General features: G+C 38.2%; 1 protein-coding gene across 4 annotated transcripts in view; it reads right to left on the bottom strand.

The window, feature by feature from the left end:
* LIX1 (limb and CNS expressed 1) overlaps positions 1 to 12443 on the bottom strand; it is a 48889-nt gene that overhangs the window by 25691 nt on the left and 10755 nt on the right. For 3 of the 4 annotated variants that reach the window (XM_081053540.1, XM_081053541.1, XM_081053542.1), the window contains one exon: positions 5824 to 5987. In XM_081053540.1, the coding sequence (XP_080909666.1) occupies positions 5824 to 5987 (164 nt within the window). The remainder of the gene's footprint in view (positions 1 to 5823; positions 5988 to 12443) is intronic. The other variant, XM_081053543.1, reaches the window with a different exon arrangement.

Here is a 12443-nt window from a genome sequence, read left to right as displayed (position 1 = left end):
TCTGTTTTTTGTGGATTGTGATGTCAAGACTAACTGAAAATTCTTTAATTAGTCTTCTTGGACACAGCCTCCCATTTATTTCAATAGGAGGTTTCTTTGCATAAAACCAGTAGTTTGTGTCCATCAGAGCCTTTTGACTGCTTTCCTTTGATTAATCAGAAAACTAAAGCTCAGTCTGAATACCACTTTTCTAAAGAATGAATGAGCGTAATCTCTTACAGCTTCCATGAAACCAGAGGGATTAATCCTGCTGCAATCCAGTCCCATACTCCACTTCAAGTATTTTCAATTACTTGGCACCATTGGAGGTGACGTCCATGGCTCAGTAAGAAGGCTACTGCTGGCATAATGGTTTCTCCATGTCTCAGCACATGGTCTTGGCATTAATGATCCATCGTGAAATGATTTGCAATGCACGAGGGTGACATTTGATTATGTGAAAGTCATTGCAGGAATGAGCATGTACGCTCTCACAGGCCAGCTGCTGGCAAAAACGTGATGAAATGTTATAGGGTGAAAACAGCATTTAAGATGGTTTCTGAACTGACCAAGAAAAGTGCAAAAACATTGCTTTAGGGGAATCTTCCTTCCTTTCTTCCTTTCTTTCTTCCTTTTTCTCTTCTCTCTCTTCTCTCTTCTCTCTTCTCTCTTCTCTCTTCTCTCTTCTCTCTTCTCTCTTCTCTCTTCTCTCTCTCTCTGTCTTTCTTTTCTTCCTGATTTTCCTTTCTCAAATCATATTTTGGAGGGCCAAATGGGTTAAGGGGCCAGATTTGGCAGCCAATCACCAAAACACGTTTTCAAAATATATTTGATTCAGGAAATTCTGGATCTTTTAAAGCAAGGATGTTAACAATCCTCCTGAGAACTTTAAAATATGATGATTTAAACATAAGGAAAAGGAGACCCTGAAATGATCGGAGAGATCACCAAAGAGGCCTCCCTGCTGAAGAGGTCAGTTTTTGCATTGTGTTTTCTATTTTTTAAAGACCGCAAAGAGGACGCTGAATGTACTACCTAAGGGAAGGCCTATCATTTTGGATAGAAATTTATGAAGCAATTGGGAAATTCATATTTCTCAAGGTAGCAAAAACAAAAACAAAAACAAGAACATTAGACTCATATCCTCTAGATCCATTCACTGACCTGCCAAATACATTATATTCTAGATACATTATAAGCGTATTTATTACATATGAACAAATATAATGCACACCTGGGTGTGAGTATGGCCAAGTCTGGGTTATTTATGGTCATGGTACAGAGTGGAATGTAAGTTTCTAATGCATAAATTAAATGCAGAGAGAATTATTAGAAGGTTTTTAAAATCAATACTTTCAAATTAATCTACTTCCAAAACTTTTACCACAGATATGAATATAATGTCAGCTGAGTTAGGAGAAATATCTTAATTCATATATTATATGCTAGTATATACTATTTTGTATCTCAATCGTTATTTTATACAAAAATGGAGAAATATAAACTTCATTGATTCTTAAGATTTGGTATTCATTCATTTCGTTATTCATTCAACAAAATTTATTAGGTACTTAATACATGAAAGCACAGTGCTTGGAGTCATGGAGATATAAGAATAGAGGTCCTGTCCCTGAGACATTCACATTTTATTATAGAGACAGAACATGCACATTAATAGCTGTAGCATAAGGTAAAACACCTAAAATACTAGAAGAGAGACAGAGAAACTGTTTTGGGAAATCAGAGGAGGTAGAGATATCTAGCAGGGAGATTTGGGGAACATTCACAGAGACTATGACGTGTAAGTGGAGTCCTGGAAGATGGGCAGGATTCAGACATGAAGAGAAGGAGACAACAGAACTTTATGATGAGGTCACGGTGTGAGTGCGGGAATGGCTAGAAGAGATCAAGGCAGGGCTGAGAAATAGTTAGGCTGAAGCACTGAGTGTCATAAGAGGAATTCAGGGAGATGAAGCTGGACGGAAATGTTGGGGCCAATTGTAGAGTCTCTATTGTCAGTATAAGGAATTTAGGTTTTAATAAGAAGGTAATCGGGAGCCACAGAAGCCTTTAAAAAACAAACAAAACAACTTTTTATTTTGAAATAAATTTGACTTACAGAAGAGTTTTGAAGATAATACAGAGAGTCCCCAGAAAGTAGTCAATATCATCTAAGTGTTCATGTTTTAATAATATAATTATTTATGCAGCATGCTTTTATTATACTCCTATAATTGCATCCCCTTTCTCATGCTTAGTGTAGCATATATATCTTAGTTTATTTTCTCATTCAGAAATGCTGAAGATTTGTCTTTCTTACGTACATTTTCAAAGAAATCATTTTTGGTTTTGTTGAGCAAGTTTTTCATTTTTTACTGTATTTCATCAATTCCCCCTAAGCTACCCTACATATATATTCAATCTATGTTAAAAAAAATTTAAAAATATGAACAGTGAGCTGAATGTATGAGTTCTGTGTCAAAAATAAAAGTCCCTTGATTCATCTTTTAAGCAGAACGATATCTCTAAGTCCCACATATCCATATAGCTGTGTGGTTATTTTGTTATGATCCTGCATGGGATATGTAGGCCATTTCAATATAAAATTTTGTGCTTTTCTTTAACTCAAAGAAAAGTGCTTCTGTTATTTCTCTCCTTCCTTCTATTTCCTTTGTCTCTTTCTAGAACTCTTATTATATTAATGTTTACTTACCATGATTTATCTCCAGGTCTCCTGTATTATCTTTTTCCGTTTCTTCGTCTTTTGCACTAAGTTCTAGAGGATTTACTTTACTGTTTATTTTTTAATCTTATTATTCTTTACTAATTTGGCTGTAATATCTATGTCCACTCACCTGTTTACTCCTCTGTTATTTATTTACTTTTATTGTTTTAATTTGGCAATCATATTTTAAATTTCCTGTTCCCTGCTTGCTTCTTTTTTCATAACTATTTTAGGGATAAACATCCTCCCATAATTTTTGAGAATACTCATTGTAATACTCTCTTATGTCCTCTGCTGCTTGGATTATTTCTGTTCTTTTGCTTGCTTGCCTTGACCTTTTCTCTGTTTCTTTTTGGCTTTCTTCAAATGCTGGTGATCTTTTTTGTTTGTTTGCTTGTTTGTTTTGTTTAGTCTGTTCTTTAGATTCCCCAGGTAAGTGAGATCATATGGGTATTTGTCTTTCTCTGTCTGACTTATTTTACTTTGCATAATATCATCTAGGTCCATTCATGTTCTCACAAATGGTAAGGTTTCGTTTTTTTTTTATGGCTGAGTAATATTCCATTTTGTATAATACATGTACTACATGTTCTTTATCCAGTCATCTATTGATGGACACTTAGGTTGTTTCCATATCTTGACTATTGTAAACAGTGCTGCAGTGAACATAGGGATGCATATTTCTTTTCAAATTAGTGGTTTGGCTTTCTTCAGATAAATACGCAGGAGTGGAATTGTTGGGTATTAAGATAGTTCTATTTTTAATTTTTTGAGGACTCTTCAAACTGTTTTCCATAGTGGCTGCACCAATTTGCAATCCCACCAACAGTGCACAAGGGTTCCCTTTTCTCCACATCCTCGTCAACACTTGATTTTTTATTTATTGATGATAGCCATCCTGACAGCTGTGAGGTGATATCTCATTGTGGTTTTAATTTGCATCTCTCTGATAATTAGTGACATTGAGCATCTTTTTTTATGTCTATTGGCCATCTGTATGTCCTCTTCAGATGTCTGGTGATCTTTAGTTCATTTAGTTCATTAATATTCATGGGCAAAGAAATAGATGCAACTAGGTGGCTGGCAAAACCTTGCTTTGTGGCTGAGTCGGTCTGTTTCCCTAGGATGCCTCCCCTGCAATGGGAAGTCTGACGGGAACTCTGTCTGAGTGGGCAGACTTCACCTTAGGACGTTCAAGGACGGAACTGCAGGCTCACCTCCTCATCTGCTGCTTTTCTCCCCGTTTCCCTGTCCCTCATCCTGGTCTAAGTGTCTGGGGCTATATCAAGCTCTGTCCCGAGGCTTCTAGACCCACTTTCAAATCATCCGAATCAGGCAATTCACTTTCATTAGTCAGAGGTCAAAATCCTCTAGTGACCATTGCTCAGGGTAGCAGAAGGCAAAGCCTCAATGGCTGACTGGGTCAGAAGTTTTGAAAGCAGATTTTAATTAGTCTTAAAATTACCCCATGCTACTGCCAGAATAATCCTTCTGAAACAAATTTGAATATAATCACTTTCCTGCTAAGAATCCTTCCAGCATTCTGAATTTATGTAGAAGAAAATCTATTCTCCTTTGCAAAACATGAAGATCCCTTATGGTTTGATGTGAGAGCATAACCATCATCTCTTATAACTTCCCTGCCAAAGGCACACTTAGGCTCCCCAAATTCTGGAAGTGCTTGTGGTTTTCCTTTGGTCTATGCCTTTGCACACACTGTTCCCTATGCTAAGAATGTCATCTCCTCTTTACCAACTAGAAAAGACACTCTGAACTGCACATCTCAGTTTGTAATTGCATTCCCTGTGAATTCTTCTTTGACTCCTCCTAGATGTACATAGGTTTGTGGGTCTATTTATTAAACTATATCCTTCCCTAGCTCCACAAAATATCCAAAATCATATAAAACAGGTAACAAGATCAAATAAATGAGTGAGACACACTAAGTTCAAGGGGAGAGTAAAGGTAGAAATAGAAATAATATAAAGTATGAGGTTAGTCCTAAAAATTACATGACATAAGTTCTGTCGACTTAAACTACAAAAAGATAGACTGAAAATCTACCGCTGGGCTTCCCACTTGTCAAAGCTAAGAAAGAAACTTGACTGTGAGTTTGACATTGCCTACAAACTATAAATAAAGTATTTTGCCAGTTATTGAAAATTGAGAGATGGTTCATTGTACTAAAGGGGTACTTATAAAGGTGACTAGTAAACTGAGAAGTTCCTTCCTTTATACTTTCATTGACCCTCAAATATAACTCTATGTAATTATTATAATATTTTTATAGATTGATTTCCTCCATGTATGGACCATATCCTTATTAGCTGGCCCTATGCTTAATATTTCTTAGTCACTCAATGAGTATTTGTTACACACACTGGATAACCAGATGTTGATGGTTAAAGCAGGCAAATGTTTTTGTGTGAGTAGGTATATAACTAGAAATGAATCATCATTTACATCTATCATAAATATACTAAATATTTAACCAACTGGAAGTCTTTTGAATAATTATGAAAACAATCGTTGGGATACCTATAATGTACCAAATAAGATTCCTGACCAACCCTGTGGGTGTTATTCCTCATCTCAAAGTCGAAATCAAGAAGTGAAATGAGTTTCCCAAGAGTATACAGGTATTCAGATGCAGAACGTGGGCTTAGGACAAGTGCCTGAACCCAGCCCTGTGAGTCTCAACTTTTGCTGTTGCTCATGCTTTGGTGGGTACTATATTGACTAGTATTTGATTATAAAATTCATGAAAGTGAAGACTTTCTACTGATGGAAGGGCCATGATAGGAAGACTTTGCCAAAGGTCCTTAGTTCTTTAAGGTATATTCCAAAATATTTTGAGGGAAAAGGCAGCAGATACCAAACAAATAAACTGCTATAAAATTTATTTTCCATAAAGAAATACCAGGGGACACCCTACTATAAAATACTGCCATTTTAAAAAACCTGGAACGGCTGACCAATTTTTCTGTATGTGTAATGGAATATGGCACACCTTTCTTCCACTACATCCAAGAAAACTTATAATGTTACCATTTCATAAATGGCTTACTCTTTTTTTAACCCCATTATCATTCACTGACTAATTTATGGTTGCTTCTTACCTGAAAGTTGCCAAAACAGCTTCCTCCAGGGAGGGTCACATAACTCACAAAGGGAGGTCCGGGAGATGGCAGCGACTCATAGATCACTACACCTTCACTTGGGAACATAGCCCTCTGTTGCTGCTTGCTTTCCCAAAATTCCTGTAACATTGACACAACATTCACTGAAAAAGACAAGGAACATGATTCGTTGTTAAGGATGGACATACCCTGGCAAAACAACATTTTATTTGCTTTTAGTTGTGAAAGAAGTACATACGGTTTCATACAAACATGTTTATTTCTTCCTGAGTATGGCTCAAGTGGTTGGTACCTTAATTCTAATAACATTACAGCATATTAAATTTACTTTATAAATTAATTTTTGGTTGCCTTAATAAACTTTGTCCAGAGCTATAATTATCCATGGCTTCTACTCCCATTTCTCAGAGGTCCTTAAACCTGCAAAGTGAAAGTCAAATTTGGAGGTAAAATTGTAAGCAATGTCATTTTGGTAGGGACTCCCCTACTGTAAGATTTAAGAGGAGAAAGGCAGAAAGAAGAAAACTCTTTCATGCTCCTCTCCACCCCAATCTAAAGGAGAATGAAAGGCAATTGTGTAATAAGCAGGAGGCTGGAAAAAGCCATAAGTGAAACTAATAACATGGAGACCTTGTTAAAGACCACGTCTGTTAGATGACTTCAGAAAACATAGTAATGGCTATAGCCATGTGTTTTACATTAAATGACCTGTGATAGCCTGCAGAATTTCCAGATCAAATTAGGTCGGTTTGTTTATCCTGTACTGCAAATTGAATTGTGGAAATTAACAAGGATAATAGAATTGTAGACCTTACAGGTCAAGCAGGCATAGCCCTGCCTAATGCAGGAATTCCCTGCTCCACACGACTGACAGCTGCCTGCCTGGCCTGTGCCTAAACATGTGGAAGGACCTGGTACTCAGCACATTCGGAGGCAGCCCATTTCAACTGCCAAGGGTCCTGACTATGAAAAGGTCCTTTCTGGGAATGCTTTCCTGTAAGGTTCACCCAACTAACCTACTTCCCATTTCTGGGGCCTCATAGGAGCTTATCCAGTTAACCATGCGAGGGTCCACCACACAACTTGTAGGTAGTGTAGGACGCTTGCTGTCTTTGCCTGCCTGCCATTTCCTTCCTTCCCCTTTGTGGGGATAGTAAAAAGATTTTCCTAAAGAACCGCCTTTCCTTCCACCACGTCTTTTGCAGGGTTCTGTGTGGGGATTGGACCAAAGCCAAATCATTTAAAGCCAATGAGTCTAGGAATTGTTTTGGAAATGTTGGAAGACTAGATTCTCCTTTTCACTAAGGTTGCTGGAGGGATAGGTGCTGCCCAAGCAAGGGGGAAGCATGGCTAACAAGAAAGCCAACATAGAAAAGGGTAGAACCAAGACATGAAGAAGAAAGACTAAGTTCTGATGACACAGCTTGAGTCCTTGAACCAACACATCTGCTTTTTCCTTAAGCAATTTTGAACCGCTGTCTCTTACTTGCACATGACATTATACTAAAACAAACAACTCTCAGGTTTCCGCAAGTTCTAGGTTTAATAGATTTTGTTCTTTCAAGCATTCTTTGTGTAACATAGAGTCTATGCCCTTTGGCATTCTCTGTAATACATTCCTGGATGGATATGCTTCAAAATGCTGGGCTTTGATATTTTTCAGGGAGTCAGGAGAGTCACAGAGTTTGACCGGCAGGAAAAAACATTGCACAACCCCTTGTAAGTTGTTTACTAGAGTCCTGACTCCTTTCTTCATCCTTAGTCACCAATCAGCTTCAAAATGTGTAGTTCAGGCAAATTCTTGAGACAACTAAGGAACTGGATGCCTGTATATGTTTAAAAACTGCAGTACTTAGTTTTTAAGAAGTGGTTTGGAGAGAAACTGGGAACATGTAAGACTAGCAGAGGAGATACTTGAACTAACCAATAAAATACATATTGAAGTGGTCAAGGTGAGAGAATTTTTTCATTCACTCAAAAATATTTGAAATAATATTTCCTACCAGTTAATGTAACTCAAAATAATATTAGAATTTTTATTTCCTAAACTGTATTTCTGCTCCTAACCCTCCCCTCTCTCCCATCTCTAAGAAAAGGAGTTTTGAGCTGGTTGATTTGTGTTTTTACTTGCATTTGGCCTCCGGCATTCAGCAGAGATGTCTTGAAGATTGACACCTAAAATGAAAGCCAGTGGCCTGTTGCTCGATAGTCAACAAAGCATATTAACCTACTATTTTGATTAAGTTCATTGTTGAATGATGTTCAGCCGAAAACTGCAGTAAGAACGTGAAAACTCATGATTATTTAGGTAAAATGAACACAAGAATTTTGACATGTAAAGCTATGTGGATTAAAGAGTTCAAAGGTATGTAGGTTTTGAAGTAAAATTTCTGCATGAATAAAAGTAGCAGTTTTCATATTTTTCATTCTGCAACCTTGGAAGATTTCTTTGATGGTCCTGTGTATGCCATAACCCCTAAAGAGTACAACATATGTCCACGCACACACACAATCCATCTTTCTATCTCTAGCTCCTCTTGACGACTAGAAAACCAGATGAATGGAGTGTAGAGGGAAGAAGGCCAGCTTGCTATTTGGAATTCTAAAGATCGGTATATCAGAGGATACTCTATGAAAAACATGCTCCTCAAAGGTTTGATGTCACAACAACAAGGTTCATGGACAGTATCAAAGAAAATGTGAGCAGAGGGTCAAGTACTGCTGAAGAAAACCATCCAACTTTGAGGATAAGCCTCACTACCCAGTTTAGTCTCTAGCAGCAGTTGCACCGTCAGTGCTCAGCCAGTGAGCCTGCATTCCATGTTACAGAACAAACTTGGGCTATGAAGCATGTGATAGCCAGTCCTACATCTAGTGACTCATCTACCCAAGTGCCCAGTTCCACCTTACTCCCTCCAGTCTCAAATGAATTTGCGTTGCTTCTCCTGGACATTGGTATATGAGTCATTCTCTTGACCTCCTATTTTTAATTTTTTTCTCTTTACACACTCCTCTCAGCCACATAAGTATGCTCAAGATGACAAATAAATGAATTAATGAATGAATGAATCAAATGAAACACTCAATCTTGGCACTATTTTTGGCTGCTATTTATTAAAAATTTTCCATTCCAGCCAAGTTGCTAGAAAGAATATTCTACATTACTATCTCTGTTTCCTTATCTTCCATTCATTTTTAACCCATCACCATCTGGTTTTCCTCTACATTATTCCACTGAAACTACTCTGGCAAATATCACCATTTCCTACTTTTCAGTCCTTATTTACTTGACCTCTAACTGAATTTGATGCAGCTGATCAATTTCTCCTAGAAAGTCTCATATCCCTAGGTTTTCCTGACCGGTTCTTCCTGATTCTGCTTCCCTATTTCTAATCATTCTTCTCAATCTCTTTTGTGGGTTTCTCTCCTTCGGCTCTCCCCTCATGTTGGTTTGCATGAGAATCTTGTACTTACCTTTTCTTGTTTCTCTCTCTACTTTTCTCCTTGAATAACAGAACCTATCTGTATGACTTCATCTACCATCATGTACACCGACAGTTCCCAATTACTCCCTTGTAATCCCAAGTTTGTTAATAGATGCTTCTATTTGAACATTACACAAATTCAACATATTCCCAAACTCGGCTCATTTTCTTTTCCATGAACTCCTTTCTTTTTCCTGAATTACTTAGAAAGTGATGTGATCATTAATCCAGTCACCTAAATCATAAACCTGGCAGGAACCTTAAACCTAATTTCCTTTTTCTATATCTAATAAATGCCCAAGTTTTGTCATTCCACATCATGATGTCTCCCATAGCCATCACTTCGCAGTTTATACTGTCATGGCTGCATTGGCTCATATCTCACCAAGTATAGCACACTACTTTCCTGACGCCAAACATCTTCCTCTCCCACCCATCCTCCAATTGTTTCCAGAGTAATCTTTCTGAATTTCACAGTGAATCAAATCACTCACATCTTCTTAAAATCCTTTTGTGTGTCCTTTGTTACCTACAGGATAAATAATTCTTTGGCAAGGTATAGAAAACCCTATGTTTTGATACTCTTGCTCAATCCAAACTTTTCTCTTCACGACACCTCCCAGGTCCCACACATTCTGATGCTTCTTATTTTACTGGCAAGCCCTAGATTTCCATTCTCCTCTTGGAATGCTCTTCTTCCCACTGTCTGTTGTCTTCCTTGATGGCACGTGCTAATTTTTTTAAGATTCACTTCCAGCATCAGCTCTTTAGAGATAAAACCAAAACCAAAACAATCTGCAAATCCTTGCTACAGAAACTGGATATCACTTGGGGACATGTCAGAAATGCAGGATCTCAGGCTGCATTCCAGGCCTACTGAAGCAGAATCTGCATTTTTAATAAGAGTCTCAGGTAATCTGATGCACATTAAAGTTTGAAAAGCTCTGCTGGAGGAAGAAGTTGCATTCAAGTGACCCTTATCATGTACCTGTTATATCATGCACCAGACTCTATGCATTTTCTCATTTAATCCTCACAGCACCCCCTAGAAATAGGTTTTTATCACCCACAACTTATAGATGAGAAATGAATGGGTACAATTACACAGCTACTAAGTCTTAGACCTGGGTTTTGAAACCTAGTTTTCATTTGAGTGTATAATCTACGGTCTGTTCAGCATGAGATACTCTCTAATTATGATAGAATTTAAGTTGTTTTCATGTGTGTCTACCACTACTAGGGACAGTGCTCCTCAGATGAAGAAGTATGTCATTTTTTCCACAATATCTGGAACACAGTAGGAGCATAATAAATGTTAGCTGAGTATTTGAATGTCATCAGAGGTGTGCAAGATAGTCTGTATTTGTAACGCTGTTGGTAGGAGAGGAATAGGCGGTTCTTCACAGGAATTACTTCACTGACCTTTTCCCAGGGGCTCTTTTTCTGACACTTGCTCTTGACAAAGTCAAATGAAGCAAAGGCCAATATTATTTCATACAAGTGCCATGACATGTTTCCAGCTTGTCGCTGTCACGCTGAATGAGGCGGTCTGTGTCCGCGTGAACAGGTATCCTGACGATCAATCTTCAGCCAACACTCTGCTCTGGCTTAAAGCAATGGTGTAAATAACCACCAGTTGTGCGCCTCAGAGGGGGCTGTGACCAACATCCTGTTCCAATCCCGTCTTTCCAGGAAAGATGACGAAAGGAGAGACCACAGGAGGAACAAGAGGAAATGACCAAAGACTGAGGAGGGGTTTGTACAGCCTTTCTGGGCAGAGGGGCATGAGCACAAGTCAAGGCCAAGTCAGGAAGATATAGTTTGGAACACATCCTTTTGGGCTATGCATTGTTTTTCCCAAAGTTTAGTAAGGTTCTTTTTGGAAAGTTTCTACTTTGTCTCAATGGACACTAAAGAAAAAGGTCTTTATCTTAGGAATAATAGCATACAAGCCAGTTCCTTTTTGTGATTTCTATCAGTGCCTTTATAAGAACGGAAAGAGACATCAAAGCTTTCTCTCTCAGCCACGTGAGGCTATAGCAAGAAGACAGTCATCTAGAAGCCAAAAAGAGGGCTCTCATCAAGAACCAAGTCTTCCAGAAACTTGATCTTGAAGTTCCCAGCCTCAAGAACGGTGAGCAATACATTTCTGTTGTTTAAATCACTTATTGTATGGTATTTTCAGCCCAAGATGACTAAGACAAATCACCTCAGCAGTTTTGAATATTTTGTGTATCAACTAGAAAATGTACTGTGTAATTTATAGACATTAGTATGGCTATTTTCTATTTCACTGTGTTTTGAAATTTGAACATGACAAAGTTTTCAGAGTGGTAATTAGATCCCCAAGCAAGTCTCTCATAATTAGATCCCCAAGCAAGTCTTTCATTTTCACCTTTGCCAAGTTTTCTGTTTGACGATGGAGGTCAGAAGACAGTTGACCAATGAAGACATCCAACAATGAAGACCATCCCATCTAATCCTCTAGATTAAGGATTTCTCTAGCTGCAATCCTGAATCAGCTTCAGCAAGGGCAGTGACACTAGTGTCCTTGCACGTAGAGTGCTTATTTTCTACCTGTGCCTTGTTTCCAGTTCTCTTTTCTACTTCGAGTGTTGTTCCTGTCCCTCCCCCCTATTCCTCCAATTTATTCCAGTACTTCAGAGGAAATACCACCTCCTCCATCATGCCTTACTCACTGGTTCCAGTCCCCATGAATCTTCTTTTCTGAGCTCTTATTCCATTAGTGGTCCCGTGTTTTAGCACTTAATCTCCTATAAACCATGCTAATAAAATGGATGTGGTGCTGCTGGCTAAATTTATCAAGTCAGACTTGGCTGGACTTCCTTCTGGCTAAAAGAATGAAATGCCTTGTGATAATTCGTCTTATAGAATACAGTTTTCTGTTATTAAACTCTCAGCAGACTGTGAGATTCTGGAGGGTGGGGATGCTGGTTTATTCTTCTCTGTAGCCCCCTTGGTATCCAGCACAGTGCTATTCATCTAGAAGCAGTTGTTGAATTCATCTGGAATCTAAGAAAACTCTATGCATCTGAGCAGTTTGAGTGCAACTGAATGAACACATAGAAGGTAAGAGAAGTCACTACGATTCCT

Source organism: Rhinolophus hipposideros, assembly GCF_964194185.1.
Source record: "Rhinolophus hipposideros genome assembly, chromosome: 7".
Taxonomy (NCBI): Eukaryota; Metazoa; Chordata; class Mammalia; order Chiroptera; family Rhinolophidae; genus Rhinolophus; species Rhinolophus hipposideros.
This window is presented reverse-complemented; position numbering and strand designations above follow the sequence as displayed.